We start from the raw sequence: 23584 nt of genomic DNA, 5'->3' as shown, positions 1-23584 counted from the left end.
TTTAGATGAAAAATATACAACACTGCAATCCACCATTACAGAAATCCCGGTGCTTTGTTGCAAAGGTCTTCCTCACAGAATTTGTAGTTATTTTTTTATGAGCAGGATTCTTTTTCCACTTTTCATTAGTTGCTACTTTAAATGATTTCAGTAGGTTGCATACACAAAGCGTATTCTCCAGTGTGCTGGAATAAGGTACCTTCCCCCCTCCTATCCATATATTATAGCTTCTTTTGTAGGGTTTGATACCTTGTTGCTGTTTCTACATTCATTGAGGCATATCAAGAATGCAATTGCACCTGGTCACTACTTCCTGCTCAGTTGGTGGCATGGCAAATGGAAAAGCTGCTGCAATCTTCTACAAGCAGCTGTTGAATGCCAAAGGTGTCCGTATTCGGGGCCACAGGCAACATATCCAGAATGCCCCTATAATTTAAAAAAAAATCTGAACCACCAAATTTAATAAGTGGGCAAAACTACCCCTATTCAAAAATTCTTAGTCAATCAAACAAATTAATTAACTACGGTAACTGATCAATCCTTCTTTCTTTTACAGTAACTGAAGAGAGAAAAGGCCATGAAAGAAGAATTTCAATCATTACCCTCCCCAATTACCCCATTGATTAAAAATTTCAGAATCAATCAATTTAATTAATTTATGAATCATTTATTCCTTTCTTCTGATTTAGTTCTTGATTAATGAAAACTTTCTTGATTTCACTTTTGCTGTGGGGTTCTATAGCTTATTAAACTGCCATCCTGTCTGCTACTGCAGTGCCAGTCTGTTTCCATGTGCCATGTTTGTAGTGAACTGCCATATGTTTGTGCCACCCACTGCTGTCATCTAGCTTATACCCCTTTTACATGGGAACACCCATTTTTAGGCCTTATAAACGTGTAAAAGTGCTATAAATCAGCCAGCTAGCTCAACCTTTTGGCCTAATCTGGATTAAAACAATATTGTGAGGTGGCCAAATGTTTAATGTTATTGAGATTATTAATACTGTAAGAATAAAAAAAGGACAACATTTATGTGATTTATCTGTTTTTATAAATTTTTGAGAAAGACCAAGACCTAAACACAAATTTAATACAGATATCATATATTTAAGGTGTGCAACACAAAGCAAAGCAAGTTAGGCGCTATCACAGTATTTACAAGTCCAAACATATAAGGGAATATAAATAAAATCCAATAATAGTCCTTCTAGTGCATAGGAAAAGCCACCCATATGGGACGGCCAAGCTCCTCATCCGGGTGTACACCAACTCTTTCAGTGTAAAGGACAAGGGCGCCTCCTGGTGCAATATTGGGAGACAACCACCAATGTGTGCTGAATAGGCTACGAGTGAACCAGTACCATATAGAAAAGATACCAGTTTATTTGGTTGATTGGAATCCAGACAAAAACACCAGGAGTTTTCATATTGTTAATCAAACTCCAAATATAAAAAGACATAAACAAACATTGATAGTTTAATCCAATATTGGGATTAGAACAATAAAATATATGTAAACTCTCCTACATAAAAGAGAAAGAAATGCATTTCTGAAGGCGGTTCATCAGCAGGTCTACCCAATGTGTTTTGTCAAGATAGAGCTGTGTCTCATTAGGGGTAATGAAATATTCCCTTGCTCAGAACAGGCTTATTAAAGGACTCATTATCATAATTGGTCATTTGGAAATCAAAATGGCCAGAACCTGATTTTGTGTATTATGAAAATGGTATATACCTTGCTAATAAGCACGAATAGTAACTTACCTAAAGGTTTTTTAATACACTTCATGGAATGTATAACATATATAGAAATCTTCTCTACACTTCAGTGGAATTACATTAAGTCTAATGGTACTTGAACGTAAATTGTTAGATCTCGAGGACCGGTTTAGCCAGCACTGCTTTGTACCAAACCACAAAAAATATTTTTTCTAGTGGGAAAACCGGTAAGAATATGAGCCCATGTACATACATGCATCTGATTCAATCTTCATAAATTCATAAGTTTACGATTAAAAAGGGAATATTTTAATGACGCAACTCTTGAATTCCCCCATAGAGATAATGAGCAGCATTAGACTTTTATTATATAGGGTATACAATATACATTAAAAAAAAAAAAACAATACAGAGATTTCATATACATAAACATTCATATATAAAATTATGTCATTATTCATCGCCCATCTTTTGAAATTATAGTGTACAGTATTTCATAATCAGACTATGGGAGTTGATGTTGGTCTCCTTGCCAGGACATTGATCCTTGATGTTATGGCTGAGTGAAGAAGTCCATTCACACACACACACACACACACACACACACACACACACACACACACACACACACACACACACACACACACACACACACACACACACACACACACACACACACACACACACACACACACACACACACACACATACACACATGCTGCATGTGTGTCCCTTCCTGTCTCTTTCCTTTATATTCCTTGTCAGCTTGGTCAATGCAGTGTGTCTATTTGGTCACTCTGTTTTTGTAATTACTACCTATACAGCAAGGTTACAGCACTTAATGACATTGCCCTGGATGCCAACAGAAAAATTGTTAACCAGCAGAAGTTATGGTGACCATCAACTAAGGGATGTGATATTCTAACCTTGAACGATGTTATGAACTCCTTTACCTTGGTTATGCATTACACACACAGTACTTATGAAATGTTCTCGTCAAAGATCTAGATACTTACAGTATGTTTAAAATGTGTCCCACTGTGTGTGTGTGTGTGTGTGTGTGTGTGTGTGTGTGTGTGTGTGTATAAATATCAGTAGAACTCATTCAGAGCTTCAGGTTAAAATGTTGTAGCTTTATCCCCTCACAACTGACATTTATTTTTTCCTTTTTTTCCCATTTATATATTTTTTTTCCTTTTTAATTTTTTCCTTTTTATTTATATTTGGCGTTTATTATGATTTTGGTGTAAAATGTATCCAGTATGATCGCTTAAAAGGTGCAAATGTCCCTGGTACTAAAACCCTGTTGTAAGGTGCTAGCTGTTACAAGAACTGGCCTCATCTGATTCACTGAATAACTGTAACTACAATCTAGTAGCAGGTTTACAGTGTACTGAACATCAGACATTTGCACATTTAAATACACTGGAAAACAGTTATGCTTGGCAGTTTTTGTTACTGTGGATCTGTTGTCTGCATCTGAAGGTTGGGAGCCATTTTGTTGGCTGAGCCAAAAGTTGATTCTTTGACTGTGAAAATGTGCTACGACATGCAGTACATAATAGTCACAATTTGTTGCGTTGTCCATTGATGTTAAGGATAGAAAGTTTAGGTGTTTTATAATATAATGTCAGAAAAAGTGTCTAATGGCACCATTTTTTTGTTTGTAAGTCTTAACACATATATGTGGTTGTTTATAATTTATCTTCCATAAGTCTTCCAATTGTCTGGTTGGTAACGAGCATGTTCCAATGTGTTTGGGTACAGTAGTGTTTATTAGACCATTAAATGAGATTTAATGCATCATATTCCTTTCTATTAAATGAAATTTGCTTGGTATTGATCATGTATTAGCTGTGTTTTTGAAAGGTTTGACTTGGGCGCCCTCTGGTGTTTAAATGTAGAGCAGCTACAATATCATTTTTTACCATGAACATGAGGATACTTGTTACATATGTGCTCTCTGCAGGCCAGGATTTGTTAAAAGACCACACAAGCCCACTTCACGAATGACAAAGTAGGGTGGCATTGTGCACATTTTGTGTTTTTGATCATTTTTATGCATTAATCATTTAGTAAATATTAAGAAATTAAATCACAGGATCATGAGGTTATTATACCATTGCCGCAGTTTTTCTTGTACACACAGAATTCATTAAAGTGTCAGTATTGCCTGACCCAAGAAATTCCTTGTTAGAAGATAAATATACGAAAAGATATATCTAACAATTGTGGGTATTATATATTATTTTTTAAAGATAGGACTTCGATCGAATTTAAATAAAATGTGATAAACTATTTCCTATTGTAAAGTAATAATTACAACTGTGTTTTCAGCTCATTTGACAGGAACTTTGTGTACCAACAAAGAGGAATTGGACCAATTGAGCAAAGCACCATACTTGTTGTCAATCCCAATAGCTCTGCCATTCTGCAGTCAACGGGCAGAAATCTGTAAGTGTGAGCTACATTCATTTTATCAAGTTCTAAAAGTTTGATGTCTCATTCTATAAATCAGATGTCCTGAAGAGCTGACATGGTTCAGTCTGGTAATAGCTCAAAGTACAGTTTTCATGGTGTCAGTTTTGGCTGTAACACCAGATAACAAAGTGTACTTTCTTCAGGAAAATGTGGGGACTGTGCAGAGCCGCAGCCCTCATCTTATGTAACTACTGCACACCATTGCCACAGCAGTATACAGGTGTGTCCTCATACACTGTGGCTTCAGCCACGCCACACAAATCCTCACAGTGCTCCAGGTCTTAGGTGACTTAACTGCATTACATTTTTGTTTTGTTACAAAATGTGCAAGTTTGCTCAATTTAGACAACTGAGCGTGACAAAATGACAGCGTTTTCCTAGGTGACTCTGATCAATTTAAAGTGTGACATTTGTATATGTGTGCGCGGCTGTATGTGAATCTGTATAAGCGGTGTCACGTTGCTGCAGTTTTCCCCCCCCACACCAAGTTCCATTATTTAATGTGCCATTTTTCGCATGCATTAATTTAAATGTGATTTAGTGCATGTAATAGAACTCCCAGAGAGCTGCCGGGGGAGTTTAAGGGGAATTGGATGCAATGCAACACTGGTGCTAAAAAGCACCTGCGATGTGCTGCTGATGGCCTGAATCCGAGTGTTCTAATGTGCTGCACATAAGATCTCTAAGGTCTGATGCGCACTGCAACCGATCTGTCAAACACCTCCGATTTGGGCCGATTTCACTTGTACCAATCTGTCAGAATCGCATGAAATCTACCCAAATCGGAACTGTGTGTGGGCACCTTTAGTCCTGTGCAGTTTAAGTCATCTGTGATGCAGATATGTTGCATAATTTCTAGAGAAAAATGGTACACGGCATTGTGCGCTATTTGGCGTATTGAGGTTGTATGAGAACACATTTGTATTGTGTATTTGTGCTCTAGGTGTAGCACAGGAATAATGGATGAACCTTCTCTTTCAACCTCCATACTTGTGGCCCTGCATCTTTATATTGGCACTTTGCACTAGACCCTTTTTTTTTCCACAAAGGCAAAAGCGTATAATTGGTACAAAGAAAGCATTGCATAATAATAACCCAGTCATTGTGCTCTAATAGCTTTATAATCAAGGCTATACTTCACATAGCTGTACAGAACATTGATGCCTCATACTTTCCTGTACAGCTATAGACCTCCCTTAAACTACTGAAGAATGGAAGGAATCTTGTGCTTGCTGCCCCGAAACCTGTGTTCTACAATTCTTTGTTCTCTCTTTGATAAACGTTCTCCGCACTGTAATTAAACCGATGTGACAGTTTATCTCTGATATACACTGGCACTTGGGGAATCATTTGGTTATTATCTATAAATGAGCAGAGTAAGAAATGTTATACACTATCAATTGTATTCTTTGTTTTATCAGTGGAATTGTACAATCATGTTCAAAATAGAAAATAAGTACTAACCTTAATAATGGAAATGCAGTAACAAATTCCTTTACTCCTTTTCTATTTTTGATATGACTTAACCATTTCTGGGCCAACATCTAGTTAGGCTCAACAGCCCTAGCGCTAGTAGCAGATCCAGTGGTGAGCCACTCTAAAATAAGAACATTAACATCGTTCAACATTTAATGTAGACCATTTTTTTTATTTAAAAAAAATTGCAATTCATTTAAACCAGACTGTTTGAATTGCAAAAAAAAAAACGGCAAAGGGTTAATAAAAGTAATGCTTTAAGTAATTCTATATTTATTGAAGAGTATCTTTCAAAAAGAGTTTACATCAGGGTTGGCTCTGACCAATTTGGTTCCCTATGCAAGATTTTAGCTGTGTGCCTTCCCCCATTCCCCAGAAATAGATGCCACCTCAAAGTAGCATTACACCAGCATCTTCATCTGGGTGAAAAGGAAAGTCGTAGCTGTAGTTTCTTAAAATTAGATTTCAAGTATGAGACTGAGGGTCAAATTCATGTTTGGACACAATAGCCAATGTTAAAGCAACGGAGCGATTTATCAAAAATGTCCTAATTTTTTTTATTTATTTTGCTTGAGTTGTATAATGTTAAAATGACAGGTAGTTAGATAGTGACGCCTATCACTCTCTTTGTCGGTGTGTGCATTTACAGATTATTCCTTCCAAACATCCCCCTTGGTTCAGTGTCTTGTACAATCATTTAATTTTATTCTGGTTCTTTTTTACTTTTTTTTTTGTCTGTTATCTTGGAATTTGGAGGTAGTAATGTACTGATATATTCAAAACTATATATGTTACTTGCCCATGACGAGGATGTATAATAATGAGCATTGCATACATGCTTTGATTGATCTATTTTTTTATTACTACATGTATGTTTGTTGGTTGATTATTTGCAGGTTTTATTTGCCCCATGGGCTAACGATGGATAAAGATGGCAACTTTTGGGTCACTGATGTTGCTCTTCACCAGGTACTCTTTTCTTATGAAACATTATTATAGTCTGTCCATTGTTTTAAACAGCAATCATTGTAAAGGCAGAAACACCCAGGTTTGAATGATGTGACTTATTGCACATTTCAGCTCACCAGCTCAGGGGGCCGCAAGCAGAAAAGTGTCCCCCGTGAGTCAGTGCCTCACTGGAGCAACAATTTAACTACTCCATTGGGCACTATCATAATAAATATATATATATATATTATATTGGTACTTGTTTCCTAGCACGGCGCCCGTCGGGGTTGATCGCATGCCTTAAGTTAAGGTACTTAAGGTATGCGATGGACGCGATTTTCTGTCAATTACCAGCTTTAATTGCCAGTAAAGAGAAAATCGCGTTGATAGCGATTTTCCCATAGAGAACAATGTTAAATGTTGAGTTTTAAAGTTCAAATCGCGTTGATCTCGTCGATCGCATGCCATTATAATGGCATACGATGCGATCAATGCGATTTTACATAGGGAACAATGGGAAATGGGCCAATATGGCCAATTTCTCATTGTATATGCCCCCTCATGGGTATTAAGAATGCTTAATGCCCCCCCATTGTTAACGCCACCCCACTATTGACTCCAACCCGAAGCGTGGCGGGCGCAGCGGTACGCGTCCTCCGACCTTTTCATACCCCCACTATCCACGTCGGCGTGGAGTTGAATTTATAAAGTGTGGCGAGCGCACGTGTATACCTGTGAAGTTATGCACGTCCCCTCGCGGGGCTCGCTGCGCTCGTCACACTTTAAAAAATCAACTCCACGCCGACGTGGATAGTGGGGGTATGAAAAGGTCGGAGGACGCGTACCGCCGCCCCTTGCAGGCTCACTGTGCTTGCCACGCTTCGGGTTGGCGTCAATAGTGGGGTGGCGTTAACAGTGTAGGGCAATTTCACCCATGAGGGGGGGTTTGCACTGAAAATGGGGGGTTTGGGGGCTTTTTACATTGAAATCAATGTAAAATTGGGTCTCAGGGAACATTTTACATTGATTCCAATGCAAAAATCTCGTAGATCGCGTTGATCGCATCGCATGCGATTTGGTTGGCATGCGATCGACGCGATTTTTGCGGCCGCGATCATTACAATTAAAATCTGTGGCACCGTGCTAGGAAACTAGTACCATATATATAATCCTATAATAATTACGGTTTAATATTCTATATAACATTTCTGTAGTAAAGTACTACATACTGTATAAAGTAACTGAGACATTCTTCTTCTAGTTATAGCTGTCCCTCTGTCCCTGAAATCGTAGTGAATATATAGATTGAAATTTAATAGGATGAGAGATTCAGAAAGTGAGAGATTTGGTAAGGAATCTCCAGTTTGTTTTAAAGCTGCAATCATTTATACTACAAAATCAAACTGGTTTTGCAGCGTAGATGATTGCCGCTTTAAAAAACCTGGAGATTCCTTACCAAATCTCTCACTTTCTGAATCTCTCATCCTTATAAAGTTCCCCCATAGTTTTAAGGTTTCTAGAGGAAATATAATATTCATAAAGCTAAAATTGTACTAGTTTAATGAGTATGAAAGCTTCATGTATATTTTATTTCCTTATTAATTGGCTACCAGCAGACATTTCTGCTTTATGCTTTGAGACAATATCTGGGATTCTCTGTTGAATGTTAAATAACTTTCTGGATTAAAGCTGATACCAGAGAACATCCAGATGTTAGGACTGATGACCCATGGTTTACCAGAATCTGTATAAACCCTGTTATATTGTCATCAAAAGGTTTTCAAGTTGGGGCCTCGTGGGTCAACTCTTCTAACTCTGGGGAAAGCATTTCAGCCAGGCAGTGACAGGAGCCATTTCTGTCAGCCGACCGACGTTGCTGTGGATCCCATAACCGGAAACTTCTTTGTGTCTGATGGTTACTGTAACAGTAGGATCATGCAGTTTTCACCCCATGGGATGCTGATCATGCAGTGGGGAGAAGGTAAGTGCTGGGGTGGGGTGTTTTTCTCTACTTTGAACACTGCACAGTATTGGCCGCTATCACCCGCACTAGTCCTAGTTCGCTATTTCATTAAGTGATATTGTAAACATTTCATACAATAAAAGTTCTCTTTCAGAATCCTCATCAGGAGCTGCCAAACCCGGACAGTTTAATATTCCACACAGTCTGACAATGGTCCCTGATCAAGGGCAGCTGTGTGTGGCTGACAGGGAAAATGGGCGAATTCAATGTTTTATCGCTGAAACAGGGCGTTTTGTCAAAGAAATCAAACACAGAGCTTTTGGTCGGGAAGTTTTTGCGGTCTCCTATGTACCAGGTGATTTTGTATAGAAATCTTTACATTTTAAAATTGGATCACTGTTGTAATTGAAAATTCACATAATTTGATTTACTTTGGTGTTGGCAGTGCATAAGTCACTAGTGCTGCCTGTTCATAGAGCAGGACTTACGAGGATACAAAAGTGGTTATGCGCTCGATAGGTCGACATGAGTTTTTTTATATTTTTTTACACTTAATAGAATAGAATCAACTTTATTGGCCATGTGTGAGTGGGTGCGTGAGTCGGGGAGGGGGGGGGTAGGGGTTCTGTGAGGCCGGGTTGAGGTGGTGCGCCCATACCTCCTCCCTTTGGAGCGCAAACCCAGAGCTGGAAGCAGTCTGCTTGGAGGGGCCGGCAGGCCGGAATCCCCATGTCCATTAACCATTCACGTGGCCTTCCATTGGGAACAGTAAAGAGCCCCAAGCATGGTAAGCGAAGGAAGCCATGCAAGAGGATGCTGTACACCAGGGGTGGCCAAATCGGTCCTCCAGATCTACCAACGGTCCACATTTTCCAAATCACCTAGCTGGTGCACAAATGTAGTCATTACTAACTCTCACATTTTTCGTTGAATATTTGCCTAGTCGACCCGGGCCACTGTACATGTGAAAGAGACAACAGGAAAAACCCGGGTCCAGCAACTCAGCATTCCGACCTAGGTTAAAAGAGGGGTTGGACCCGGGTTGCAGGGCAGTATGAACGTATAACCTGGGTTAAGCGACCCGGGTCCTGTTCACACTATAGGGAGAAGGTAGCTTCAGCTTCAAGTGCTGCCTGCTCCCCAGCGACACTCCGCCCCACTTATTGCTGTGTTGCTTTGGGAGCTTCACCTTGCAAATGCCGGGTCGCTTCTGAGAAACCCTCGTGTCCAAATCCCAGGTGCGACCCTGCATTTGCGATGTGAATGTGGTAAGAAAAGATGCATTGAGCTGAATGTGTTTTTCTGATGTACGTGCTGGGAACCTAAGAATGACTATGTAGTAACATATCTTTCATTTCTTTTCAGGTGGAACATTATATGCTGTCAATGGCAAACCATACTTTCGGGATTCGGAGCCCCTGCAAGGCTTTGTGATGAACTTTTCTAGTGGTGAAATTGTGGACACCTTTGTTCCAGTTAGAAAGGTACTATGGTACATGACATTTTGCTTTAGTAATAAACTGATAAATACTTACCTACATCCGGGAGGCTTCTGCAGACTTCAGGAAGAGCAAGTGACTCACCCACTTACTACTGAAATGTGCAGGCTTGGGAGGATAATGCTATGAAATGTGGGACCATGAGGAAGGGATGTTGTCAGTATGATGTAATTCTATGGGAATTGTATTAAGGCCCATACACACTGGGCGACTTTGAGCTGAAAGCTGCTCAAAACGCCCGGTGTGTATGCCCCAGCGATGAGCGCTGCTGCGCGCTCCCGCATCATCGCCGGGAAAGCCGCTCATCTGCTGGTAATACCAGCAGATGAGCAGCGTTGAGGACGGCTTTGCATAGCTCTGCGCTATGCAACGCCGTCCTCCCCCCTCCGTCGTCGCCAGGCAGGGGGAAAGCCGCTCAGTGTGTACGCACTGAGCGGCTTTTCCCGCAGCGATGATTGATATCATAGCTGTCCATACACGCTGGGCATAGTCGCCCAGTGTGTATGGACCTTTACTTTGGCTCTGGAGGGAATATTATTTATTCCACACAGAGTGCTCCTTTTGTACTGATCACATACGGTTTCCTTTTTATTATTCTATTTATTCACACCTTCCTTTGTGTATTAGTCTTTATTGTGTTACTCTTAGCTCTTCAGCAAAGGTGGTTCTACCCTTCTCTAAATGTGTCAACGTTATGTAGGGAAAGAAAAATGATAGAGATATTCTGGGTGCACACTAGAAATTATTCTGTGATCTGTTCAACTGATTGTACTTTTCCTTTACTTTAAAATGCTAAGGAATAACTAAGAATAAATAATGAAGAAACCAATAGGATCCTGATCGAATAAATCCCTATCAAGAACAAGTACATATACTGTATAGAACAAGCATTAAAATAATCACAAGGGGTACAGATTCAGAAAGCCAAGATACATCAAGATAGCATATAGACATCAGAACATCCAAATCACGTTTTTAAATCACTATTTCTTAACTTTTTTGCACATCTTTATTATATTTTGTCCTTAAAGGCCCACACACACACAACGATGTGTCACTAACGACCCATCATTAACGACCATCGTTCATTTTCACCCTTGAAGTGAAAATGAAGGACCTCAGCATTGCAGGTGATCGCTAGTGCACGACGGATGACAAACGACCACAAACGATGCAGGACCTTTTTCTATTGAAAAAACAAACCATGTTAACGACCATAGCCAAATTGACCTGCATGCATGGACGATGGCTATGGTCTTTATGACCCGCGGGTACGCGCATCGTTGGAAGTCGTCTGTCATTCACAGCATAAACACTAGACGATGTTACAAGATTCACCTCCTAAATGACCATGAACGAAGTCGTTCTGGGTTGCTCAGGAGGTGATTTATAATGGGGTCGTTCATCATCCTAAGAAGACATCGTAGTGTGTGTATGGGCCTTAAGAGAAGATGCAACACACATCAACTCTTTTTTTAATAAATCTAGGAATAAACGTTACATTTTAAAGTAAAGGAAAGAACAATTCCTAGTTTGCACCCAGAATATCGCTACCATTTTTCTTTCCCTACATTACTTTGGCTCTGCCTTCTTGCAACTTGCAGCAATATGGGGGTGGGGCCCCCATATTACAATCCCCTGCATTTTCACTATGGGCCCTCTCCCAGAATGGAGAATATAAATGTTCCCAGTATACTTACAGCCCAGATTGGTAACTTGTTTTGGAATCTTTTCCAGAGCTTCGACATGCCTCATGATATTGTTGCATCAGAAGATGGAGCTGTTTATGTTGGAGATGCACATGCCAAAATTGTGTGGAAATTCGCACCTTCTGAAAGTAGGTTTGCACCCTCTCAAGTGATCTAAAATGGTTTTAAAAAGTAAATAAGTAAATCATTAGTGTTTTGACTTGGTGTGAAAGGCTGCCACGTTTCTCTGACAAGATGGGTACAGTGGTCTGCATAGAGAGTGTGGGGTGGAATGTGGCTACAGCAGGCTGCATAGGGAATAAGGGGTGGGGTGTGGGTACAGCAGGCTAAATAGAGAATGTGGGGTGGAGTGTCGGGTACAGCAGGCTGCATAGAGAATGTGGGGTACAGCAGGCTGCATAGAGAATGTGGGGTACAGCAGGCTGCATAGAGAATGTGGGGGAAAAAAGGCTGCTTAGGGAATGTGGGGTACAGCAGGCTGCATAGAGAATGTGGGGTGGAGTGTGGGTACAGCAGACTTCATAGGTAATGTAGAGTACAGCAAGCTGGGTGGAGTGTGGTTACAGCAGACTGCGTAGGGAATGTGGGGTGGAATATGTGTAAAGCAGGCTGCAAAGAGAATGTGGGGTGGAGTGTGGGTACAGCAGACTGCACAGAGTTGACCTGGGAGCCATGTCTTGCCTGCCACTAGTTTAAAGGATAACTGTTTCTCCGTTATCTCTCAGTACATGCTTACAATCTATGGGGCAGATGTATTAAGCCTTAACAAGAGATAAATGCAAGGGTGATAAGGAGAGATAAACGTCCAGCCAATCAGCTCCTTACTGCCATGTTACAGGCTGTGTTTGAAAAAAGTCAGCAAGGAGCTGATTGGCTGGACGTTTATCTCTCCTTGCATTTATCTCTTGTTAAGGCTTAATACATCTGCCCCAACGTTTGATATTCCCATCGTACTGTACAGATGTGTCCTTTACCAGCTCTGCTGCATAAAGCAGCATTCTATAGTGCCGCCGGCCCCATTGAAATGTATGCATAATGAGAATGCACATATACATGAGACCCGCTATGCCCCAATTTGCCTGCAAGGCTGGTAGAGGAAAACATTTACAGCTTGTCATTTACTTGATATTTTCAATTTTACCTTTTTTTTTTTTTTTTACCTTTTTCTTAGAAGCAGAGCATCGATCTGTGAAAAAGGCCGGCATCGAGGTTGAAGAAATAACAGGTATCCGTTTATTCATGCACTTTGGTGTTTTTCTACTGAAAATAAGAAGCAGCCATTTTGTCCATCTCTATTATCTTCAGTATCAAAAGGCTCAGCAGATGGAAGAACACATCCATTGTCCTGTAAAGCAATCACTGATAAAACATAAAGATGTTTAAAATTGATTTACTGTAAGCGGTCTCTGCCATCTATAGATTAAAGCTTTAGGACAGATGATGGACGGTATTCCTAGTTCAGAGCCCTGTGCTGTTTCTTTATTGTGCAATGACAGTGTCTTCATTTTCTGTAGAAACTGAAGTCTTGGAAACCCGAGTAAGAAGCTGGCCCAAAACGAATGCCACAGCCCCAGAAAAGCAGCAAGGACAGGAGAAACCGCATCAAGAACAGGAGAAACAGCATCAAGGACAGGAGAAACAGACTGTTGTTGAGAAAAGCAGTGTTGGAGTCTCATTCATTCTCATTATCACACTGATAATAATTCCTGTAGTGGCCCTTGTTGCCATTGCAATATTCATACGCTGGAGGAAAGCCAGAATATATGGGGGTATGTTATACTGAATAGTCTTATCCAAATCTTTCCGTATCAGGAAAACATGGAAGCTTCTTTCATATCAGTCATCATGCATGAAAGTGAATTCTCATACACCACATAATACCATTTTTTAGTCATCACCATATAAAGAAAAATGGGTTAAGAGCAGCCGATGTTTTGGTACTTTTTCCAGGTGAAGGCGAGCACAAATCCGAACCATCATCTGGAGGGATCCTGGGAAAACTGAGAGGTGTGCATCTTATTTGTTCCGCAATTTAATATCCTCATTTATTTAACATGGACATGCAAATGCAATCTGTATTTATGTAAATACCATGCTGTACCTTGTCACCTATATATATATGTATATTGTCTGTGAGTCTCCGAAAGGCTGCCATCTGCTGCCAGAGAGTGAAACTACATCTCTTTCTCACACATGCACAAACACAGAAGGTAGCAGACTAGCTTTCAAAGCTTTTGCTCCAAGCGGGCTTACTAGTCTATATATATGTGTGATGAAGGTAATTTCTGTGGAGCCTAGTGATGTTGTGGATTCCGTGTTGAGTATACAGAGGCTCTTCATTGCATTGCAGTCCTGAAATAGTCCAATTATATGCAAGACAATGGTATTCTAACCATCCAGAATTTAGTTACACCATGGCATGTTGTCCGATTCATTGGATTGGGCCACACTGCAACTGACAGCATGCATTAAAATGCCACCATTATATAGCGCGCGGCTGCGTAATATATCATTAAGTGGACACAGGATGGCCGACGTATCATTACATTGGCCTTCCTGTCGGCTGGGTAAGCACATCATTAAGTGTGTACAGAGACCTAGGCCGAGGGTAATCAACATGCAGCCCTGAGCTTAGGGATCCATTTTTCTTATTCTATGGGATGTGTTGAATGGAGAAACTTACTTTGGGAAGAAATCAGAAAATGTTTTTTGATTTTTTTGTGTGTTTTTTTTTTATTGTTTTTGAATTGTATTTCTTTTTATAATGTCTAAAAAAATTAAATATGTTTAATACAAATTATTTAATTACATAGTGTAAAAACAAAATCCCCAATATAACATGCGCCTTGCTAAGCAATGCTAACCTGGGACGAGATGTACTAAGCCTTGAAACATGATAAAATGGAGATTGATAAACATCCACCCAATCAGCTCCTACCTATCATTTTTCAAGCACAGCTTGTAACATGGCTGATTGGCTGGTTGTTTATTATTCTCCACTTTATCACTTTTCAAGCTCAGTAGCCTGAGTGGCACCCTGGTGTGGTCGCTGAGGCTCCAGAATACCTTTTCTTGTATTTAATTATAACATATCAAACAATCCTTTGGGTCCAGCATACTGTATATACGCACATGGATGTGTGAGTGAAACATGATGTTTAGCTCATACAATTTCTCCCAAATTTGTTTGTCTGCACAATTACTGTTGCATGGAGTAAGTGGGATGCTTCCGGCTGAAAATACAGTTACTCTGGATTTCCTGGAAATAACGTGTACACAATTGCTGGCTCCAGTAGCAACATTCTAAGGTTCAAGGTTTCTGCTATCTCTCAATTTTTGTGGGTTTTTATTGTCCTTTGTATTGTTTTTTTGTTTTTTGTTTTTTTTTCTGAGGGTTCTTCAGTGATTTCAAGTTCACGTTACAGTATCACAATCAAACTGCATTCTGTGCTTCTGTGATCCACTTGCATTTCCCCTGAAATCTCTGCAGGAAAATCAACCATCAATGAGTTTAAACAACATTTTTGTGCCTCCACACAGTTGTATTCTCAGTTTTCCTCATGTTTACATATAAAAATTAATAAGTTTTGTAGAAATAATAATTTTAAAAAAATGAACAGATCAAGTAGTCTTCAGCAGTGTAAAGTCAATCACAAATGCAATAGTAATATACTGATTTCATTGACCTCAAGCAATCATTTGGGGTGGAAACCAGTGAATTTATTTTTGATTTTCATAGCAATTTTGTTAAATGGATCTTTAGGGGGAAATTTACTAAGACAGGAGTTCTATTTCACATGGGATGTAGCTATGGGCAACCAATCAGAATCTAATTATATTGGTAAGTGACTTTGTGCGCTGATCCCCTTCCTTCTGAAACCGTAACCGTGAGTTGTGAACTCCCTTTTTCTATTTAGGTGGAAACACAAGTGTGTATACAAATATAGAAAACGTATACTCTCCTTTGCTTACGTGCCTTCGCCTCATCAGAGGCTCTCCATTAATATGAATATGATGGAGACATAAAAATGAAATAAAATCCAAAATAGTGTGATATAGTACGGATGGACAAATTTATTAAACAGAAACGGTAATGGACAAAAATAGGGATAATTCCAAACAATAAAAATGACCAATGAATTGTGTCATGAAATTTTTAAAAATTGGAGGTTTACCAGATTGTGATGATAAAAACGCCTGTAGATAGATCTTTTTATCTTAAGGTGCCTCTGGTCTTCCGGATAAACCAGGCCTTCAGGTGTCTCCAAAATCAGCAATACTGGGTCTCCCTCCAGGTAACTGCAACGCGTATCGGAACTACCTTGTTCCTTCCTCAGGCAGTATCCTGGAAATGAATCCTCTAGGGGTATATATACCCCTCCTTTGGTTAACTTCCGGGTCAGACAAACAGAATATTAAACAAGTGTATAACACAGATTTCCCATATTACATATCAATACAACTTTTTATATACAAGGTCCCGCGGACTATAGCCGTTAAATTTATCTTAGTATGCAGTCCCTTAAAACTCCAAAACGGAGATCGCGGTGTTTGGACCGCACGCTCCGTCTCCTGTGGAACGCACGGCCATTTTCCCGGAAGCCGGAAGACGTCACTGGGCTTGATCAGCCGTCTTGTGAAGCGCATCCTTTCTACGCAACATGGGGAAGAAGCTACACACCTTAGAAAGGATGCGCTTCACAAGACGGCTGATCAAGCCCAGTGACGTCTTCCGGCTTCCGGGAAAATGGCCGTGCGTTCCACAGGAGACGGAGCGTGCGGTCCAAACACCGCGATCTCCGTTTTGGAGTTTTAAGGGACTGCATACTAAGATAAATTTAACGGCTATAGTCCGCGGGACCTTGTATATAAAAAGTTGTATTGATATGTAATATGGGAAATCTGTGTTATACACTTGTTTAATATTCTGTTTGTCTGACCCGGAAGTTAACCAAAGGAGGGGTATATATACCCCTAGAGGATTCATTTCCAGGATACTGCCTGAGGAAGGAACAAGGTAGTTCCGATACGCGTTGCAGTTACCTGGAAATTACCTGGAGGGAGACCCAGTATTGCTGATTTTGGAGACACCTGAAGGCCTGGTTTATCCGGAAGACCAGAGGCACCTTAAGATAAAAAGATCTATCTACAGGCGTTTTTATCATCACAATCTGGTAAACCTCCAATTTTTAAAAATTTCATGACACAATTCATTGGTCATTTTTATTGTTTGGAATTATCCCTATTTTTGTCCATTACCGTTTCTGTTTAATAAATTTGTCCATCCGTACTATATCACACTATTTTGGATTTTATTTCATTTTTATGTCTCCATCATATTCATATTAATGGAGAGCCTCTGATGAGGCGAAGGCACGTAAGCAAAGGAGAGTATACGTTTTCTATATTTGTATACACACTTGTGTTTCCACCTAAATAGAAAAAGGGAGTTCACAACTCACGGTTACGGTTTCAGAAGGAAGGGGATCAGCGCACAAAGTCACTTACCAATATAATTATATACGCTACTTTCAGTTACTAAGGGAGTAACTTCAAGTGACTAGTGCTGCAGATACCAAGTTCAGCGCCTTAGAGTTTGGACTCAAACAAAAGTTCTTTACAAAAAGAACCAATCAGAATCTACTTCTTATTTATTTAGCACCCTCTAAAAAAATAATAGACGGGCTCTGATTGGTTGCCCCTAGCAACATCCCATGTGAAATACAACTTGCAGCTTTAAATTGGTTTTATTTAAGGTTTTACAATTCGCATCTTAGTAAATTTCCCCATTAGTATCTATTACGTACGCTATACTTTCCAGAAGAGGGAGATGCTTTTCATAAGATAGACCATGTTGTTTTTTTATAATTTATGTGATTTTGTCTTTACTAAAAATTGGCTTATAGCAAGTTATGTGCAGATTTCTGCAAATTGTCCTTTTCTAGATTGCCCCTTTTTTATACAAAGTTAATTCTTTTTAAATTAAATGATCCATTTGATGGCTTTATAATGATATATTTGCAGTGGTGTGATAAGTGTCTATTTGTTGCTGATAAAGACATATGCGTATATTCAATGCCGTGGGCGAGCGGTGACTGCGAGCAGGACTTTTTGCTCGCAGTCACCGCTCACCCTGTCAGTATTCAACTGACCCCCCTCATTCGCAAATTCCCCCTCGCTCCGTTTTTTGAGCGAGGGGGAATTTGCGAATGTGCCTCCAAAAACTGCGAGAGTCGAGGCTAATTACAGCGAGTTTGCTGCACTAGCCGCGGCTCTCACAGTTTAGGGGAATCCTCGCAGTTCTGTGACTGCGAGGATTCCCCCGGAACGTTGCATAGTGCGAGCGGCCGGCGCGGGGGTTAAACTGCGAGGATCACTGCCATAATGTTAAGTGTTCCCAAACTGTGTGCTGTGACACACTGAGGTGCCCTGGATTTGTGATCAAGAACCAATTTGAATTATTTATAGTCAATGTAATAGGCAAAACTGGTGCTTGTGGCTTACAATAATAAAATCCGTACCTCACCACATAACTTAAACCGAAGGATGACGTATAAACACAATTTACTTATTTTAAAAAAAAATTCAAAAGTTTTCTATAAGAATCTTTTGTTCTAGGGTTGCCGTGATAAAAAATTCTAATACTCTAGGGCAGTGGTAGCAACTCCAGTCCTCGAGAGCTACCAACAGTTCACATTTTCCAGACAACCTAGCTGCTGCACAGGTGCACTCATTACTCACTGACACATTTTAAAAGATCCACAGGTGGAGCTAATTACTTCACTTGTGATTCTGTGAGGAGATCTGGAAAACATTAACTGTTGGTAGCTCTCGAGGAGTTGGCTACCCCAGCTCTAGAGCCTAGGGTGCTGTGAATCCAAAGAAAGTTTGGGTACCACTGGTATAGTTTGTGTGTGTGTTGGTGTGTGTTGGTACTAATTACATTCAAAGATAACACTGAAATGTCTTCCTAATATACAGAGAATAATAAGACATTCAAATTGGGTGATAACCTCTAGTTTGCCTTAGCCTTTGTGAGATGTATAAACCGAAACACATGCAACCTAAAGATGTTCTTTGTGACAACATTGTGCCAATGAAATAGCTCAGTACTTTGCATGGTGGTACCTACTCTATAAGTTCTTTATACAGTCAAGATCAAGAACATGTTGCCCTGTTTTCTGAATATGTAAAATGTAACCCGTTTGATCTCTTGTTTGTTGTCTCTTCTCTTTTCAGGTAAAGGAACGGGAGGCCTCAATCTAGGAACCTTCTTTGCCAGCCACAAAGGGTACAGTCGGAAAGGCTTTGACAGACTTAGCACTGAAGGAAGCGACCAAGAGAAGGATGATGATGGCTCTGATTCAGAAGAAGAGTATTCAGCTCCCACTATCCCACCAGCACCTGTATCTTCTTCCTGAAACAACTGCTTCCACAAAACCCTTTGCCCTTTAGCACGTTTAAGATTGTGTATTTAATTGTAACTGTACTAGTCTCTGTGGGCTGTACAAGTGTCATGGTTTTATTTGTTTTTCCTTATGAGTGCTGTTGTAGTCTTTATGTGAACATTCAGAGATCATTTTGTTGTCACATTTGGAAGCTTCTTCGAGTCATAAGAGTTACGTAGTGTTTTTTTGGTTTGTTTGTACTTTCTCATAGTTCTATGGCCTTTCTCCGCTTCTCCAATAGCACTTTAATTGCCAATTTACTTCTTTTCATGCCTTTATAGTCACAATTAATTGCAGTACAAAGACATGTGCCACATAAATGCAAAGCTGCTAAATCTCCTCTATTTTTTTAAATCCACGATATGATATTGCATCCAAAAATGATTAAAAAGTGAAAAAAAATATATATAAAAAAAAACTATTTAATTTTTGTTTTGGTGTTTTTGGGATGTCTTTATTTTTAGATGGTTAAACTGTTTAGAACACTATTTTCAGAAACTGAATGTACTTTGTGTAATAAAGTGTTCGCAGAGCATTAAATTCAGACTTCCTTAGAATTTGTGAAAAATATTTCTTGCTGTTAAGATAACATTGTGTTTTTAAGGGATGCAGTTGAAATCCCGACGCCGGAATCCCGACTGCCGAAATCCCGGCACTTTGTCCCTCTGTGGGTATCCATGACACCCATAGAGGGAGAATAAATGAGTGTACCAATCGTAGCGAGGCACTGGGCCCGCTGCGTGGTGAGCGCAGCGAGGCCGAAAAGGGGGGAGGACGATCCAGGTCCCCCCTTGTCAGGATTTCACACCAATCCCGTTTTTAGACTCCCTTAAGTATTTTTTGTGTGTGTGTATAAATGCCATTGAGGAACTAATGGTTCTCCTAATTCAGTCATGTCCAAACTGTGGCCCTCCAGCTGTTGTGAAACTACACATCCCAGTATGCCTTGCCATAGTTTTAGCATTCCCTAATAGCAAAACTGTGGCATGGCTTGATGGGACTTATAGTTTCACAACAGCTGGAGGGCCATAGTTCAGACATGCCTGTACTAATTCCTCTACTATTAGAAAAAACAAACAGAGATAGAAATTTTACCTTTAAGAAATCTCAGACTTCCTAAGCTTAAATAGTTTTTCTAAATTGGATATTGGTTTTTAATGTTTTCCTTAATTAAATTTCTAGAATTTGTGATAATCACCTCTGAACTGCAGAATTCAATCTAATGTCAGTGTACTAATGACACACTACATCGAGTAATTAGCCACTCCTGTTAATTATCAGGCCTGCTGGATGCCACTTTTGCAATAAGATGGTTTGTGAAATTTGACCCTTGCTTGATATTCCACGGTCAAAATGTAAGTGATATTAGTAAGTGGAAGCATTCAGGAACAACAGCAACTCAGCCACGTAAAATCACAGAGCATGGTCAATTGCCAAGGCACGTAAAAGTTTCCAAGGCTCTGCTGATTCCGTAGCTGAAGAGTTCCCAGATTTCACTGGCATTAATGTAATCACTAAAACCGTGCGTCAGGAACTTAATGGAATGGGTTTCCATGGCCCAGCAGTTGCATGCAAGCCTCTCATCACCAAGCCCAATGCCAAGCATCGGATAGAGTGGTGTAAAGCATGTTGACGCTGGACTGTGCACCGGTGGAAACGTGTTCTGTTGAGAGACAAATTGGGCATCTCTGTTTGGCAGTCAGATGAGTGAGTCGGTATTTGTTGGATTCCTGGGGAACGTTACCAGCCTTACTGCATTATACCAACTATGATGTTTGGTGGAGGAGGGATAACCGTATGGGCTGTTTTTCAGGGTTTGGAATAGAACCCATATCTCCATTGTAGGCCAAGTTTAATACTTCAGCCAACCAAGACATTTTGAAAAATTATAAGCTTAACCTTTATCGCAACAGTTTGGGGAAAGACCTTTTCTATGCCAACATGACTGTGCCCCACTGCAAAGAGCGAGGACTATAAAATTATGGGGCCTTATTCATACCTTATAGGTGCTGTGCAATTTTGCAAAGGATGTGATTAGATAGTTGCCATCCAGACAGAATAATTTCCCACCCCATGCAAGTCTACAAATGAATTGCGAGTGGATTGCTGATCACATGCAAATCCATTCGCAACTCACTTACCATCTAATGATTTTCCCAGTTTGTGCAAGTGTACATAACTCTGGCCCTTCCACAACTGTGTGACAGAATCAGGCAGATCAAGGCTGGAGCTTCCAACCTCACTTAAAACTCCTGGGCATGCCTGCAATTTTTCTGACACTCCCATTAAAGGGCAGGTGTCCACCCCCAAACGCCAGCTTCCTGACAGTCAAATTCCAAGGGGACTGTTAAGATTTATTGCTGTTCAGCCCCGCACATGCGCACTTTGATCCGTATGTTTGCGCAGTCATTTGATAATCTAATCGATAAAGCAAATTCCCACAACAGCAATCCATTCTGAATAACCCCCAAGGTTCGATGAACACCTTGGGTTGAAATAGAAAAAGAGATTACAAGTCAGGCCTTCTCGTCCAACGTCAGTTCCTGACATCGTAAATGCTCTAGAACAGGGGTTCTAAAACTCGGCCCTCAGGACCCCACACAGTTCATGTTGACCCAGTCATCCGGCAGGTGCACAGGTGTGCTCATTACAACATTGACACATTTAAAAAGATCCACAGGTGGAGCTAATTATTGCACTTGTGATTCTGTGAGGAAACCTGCAAAACATGCACTGTGTGGGGTCCGGAGGACCGAGTTTGAGAACCTGTATTAATGGAAAGAGATTCCCTTAGAAAAACTCCAAAAATTGTGGAGAACCTTTATTGTAGAGTGGAAGCTGTTATAGGTGTAAAAAGGGGACCAACTCCATATCAAAGTATATGTATTTGAATACATTGTCATTACAATCCCTGTTGGCGTAATGTTCAGGCGTCTGAATATTTTTGTCGATGTAGTGTAGGTTGCTGTGAATATATTTGCAATTAATCTTTATGATGTAGTCATAAGGTCAACCTTGTTAAAATATCAACAGACATCGACATTTGTTGATTGCTGTCTGTGAAATGTTGTCTTTGTCAGAATGTGAACATTACAGTTAGACTGCGGATAGGAAGGTTTGGGTCAGACTGCAGGAAAGAGGTTTTGGTTTAGGATGTGGAAGGGAGGGTTTGATTTAGAATGTGAACATGAGGGTTTGGGTTAGGCACTACCTGGCTTAATAGGTGTAGAGATGGGGAGGAATAATTATCTGATGGTCACATGACCACCTGAAACGGGATGCCATGCTGAAGGTGCTGCAGCCTGTATCAGTTTGCTGCTGAGTGTACAAGCACGGAGATGTCCACTTTATGTAAATAGTGCAACTGTGTCAGTGGCTCTGATCATTCCAAAATTGGAACGCCATCGATGTTGTTGGCCCATGGCATATGCAGTTTTGTTTCCTGAAATTCCTCTAAATATGTCCACTGTGAGCCTGCTTTCACTGACATGCCTGTGACACTCCCATAACATGGGCTCTTTTCTTAACATTTCAGGTCACCATCCAGGAACATCTATGGTTTTGCGCCGCAACTTCTAATTACAATGAATCTATATGCAACAGCGGTGCAATGTATACGCAGTAGAGGTTTTCAGGACTCATGCATGTGCTGTAGCAGAAAGCTTTTCAAATACCATTACATGGCGGGTCTCCCTTATCCGTGTATTTCAAAAACGTAAATATTACGAAAACCGTAGTTTTTCAGAATATATATTTTTTTCCCCCACCCTTTTTTCATACTTACCTCGTCCCCCGATGTCCACAGCAGCCTCCGGGATCCTCTTCAGCGGCATCTCCCAGGGTGCATTGCGTAAGTGCGCCGGTGATGTCACCTGTGCGCTTGCGCAATGCACCGCTGGGAGCGGAGATGCCGAAGGCTGCCAGGGGACACTGTGGACGTCGAGGCACCACCAGGGGACCAGTAAAGTATGGAAAAAATATATACCAAAAAATCCCTTAGCCAAAATGCTTGTGGTCCTGAGCATTTTGGATAAGGGATACTCAACCTGTATTGTGTCTGCCTCCAAATCAGGCTAATTGCCAGTCAACCAAAAACTGAAATGGTAGGGGACACAAATCTAAGTGTCAATAAAGTTTATTTCTTTCCCACGATGCTGCATTTGCAGATGGTTTGCCTTTCTGTCTGCTGGAATTTGACCAACAAAAAAATGATCAGGCATGAAGAACAAAATAAATTACATTTTGGCTGGGAATACTATAAACAGTTTGAATCCTGGGGAATGCCAGAATCTGAGATTTACGCCAAAGAAATAACTACAAATATGTTAAAGTGAATTTGAA

The 23584-nt window shown here is 40.4% G+C and overlaps 1 protein-coding gene across 5 annotated transcripts in view; it reads left to right on the top strand.

The window, feature by feature from the left end:
* The window catches only part of PAM (peptidylglycine alpha-amidating monooxygenase), a 136993-nt gene extending 117210 nt beyond the window's left edge, over nucleotides 1-19783 (top strand). For 3 of the 5 annotated variants that reach the window (XM_083151724.1, XM_083151721.1, XM_083151722.1), the window contains 10 exons: nucleotides 4057-4173; nucleotides 6573-6645; nucleotides 8401-8605; nucleotides 8742-8942; nucleotides 9953-10071; nucleotides 11824-11923; nucleotides 12967-13020; nucleotides 13310-13564; nucleotides 13746-13802; nucleotides 19035-19783. In XM_083151724.1, the coding sequence (XP_083007850.1) occupies nucleotides 4057-4173; nucleotides 6573-6645; nucleotides 8401-8605; nucleotides 8742-8942; nucleotides 9953-10071; nucleotides 11824-11923; nucleotides 12967-13020; nucleotides 13310-13564; nucleotides 13746-13802; nucleotides 19035-19216 (1363 nt within the window). In that variant the 3' untranslated portion in view covers nucleotides 19217-19783. The remainder of the gene's footprint in view (nucleotides 1-4056; nucleotides 4174-6572; nucleotides 6646-8400; nucleotides 8606-8741; nucleotides 8943-9952; nucleotides 10072-11823; nucleotides 11924-12966; nucleotides 13021-13309; nucleotides 13565-13745; nucleotides 13803-19034) is intronic. The other 2 variants (XM_083151725.1, XM_083151723.1) reach the window with 1 other exon arrangement.
* The last annotated feature ends 3801 nt before the right edge of the window (nucleotides 19784-23584 follow it).

Source organism: Crinia signifera, chromosome 1 (genome assembly GCF_055691185.1).
Source record: "Crinia signifera chromosome 1, ASM5569118v1, whole genome shotgun sequence".
NCBI lineage: Eukaryota > Metazoa > Chordata > Amphibia > Anura > Myobatrachidae > Crinia > Crinia signifera.
Note: the sequence above shows the minus strand (reverse complement) of the source record. Positions and strands in the feature narration are given on the sequence as shown.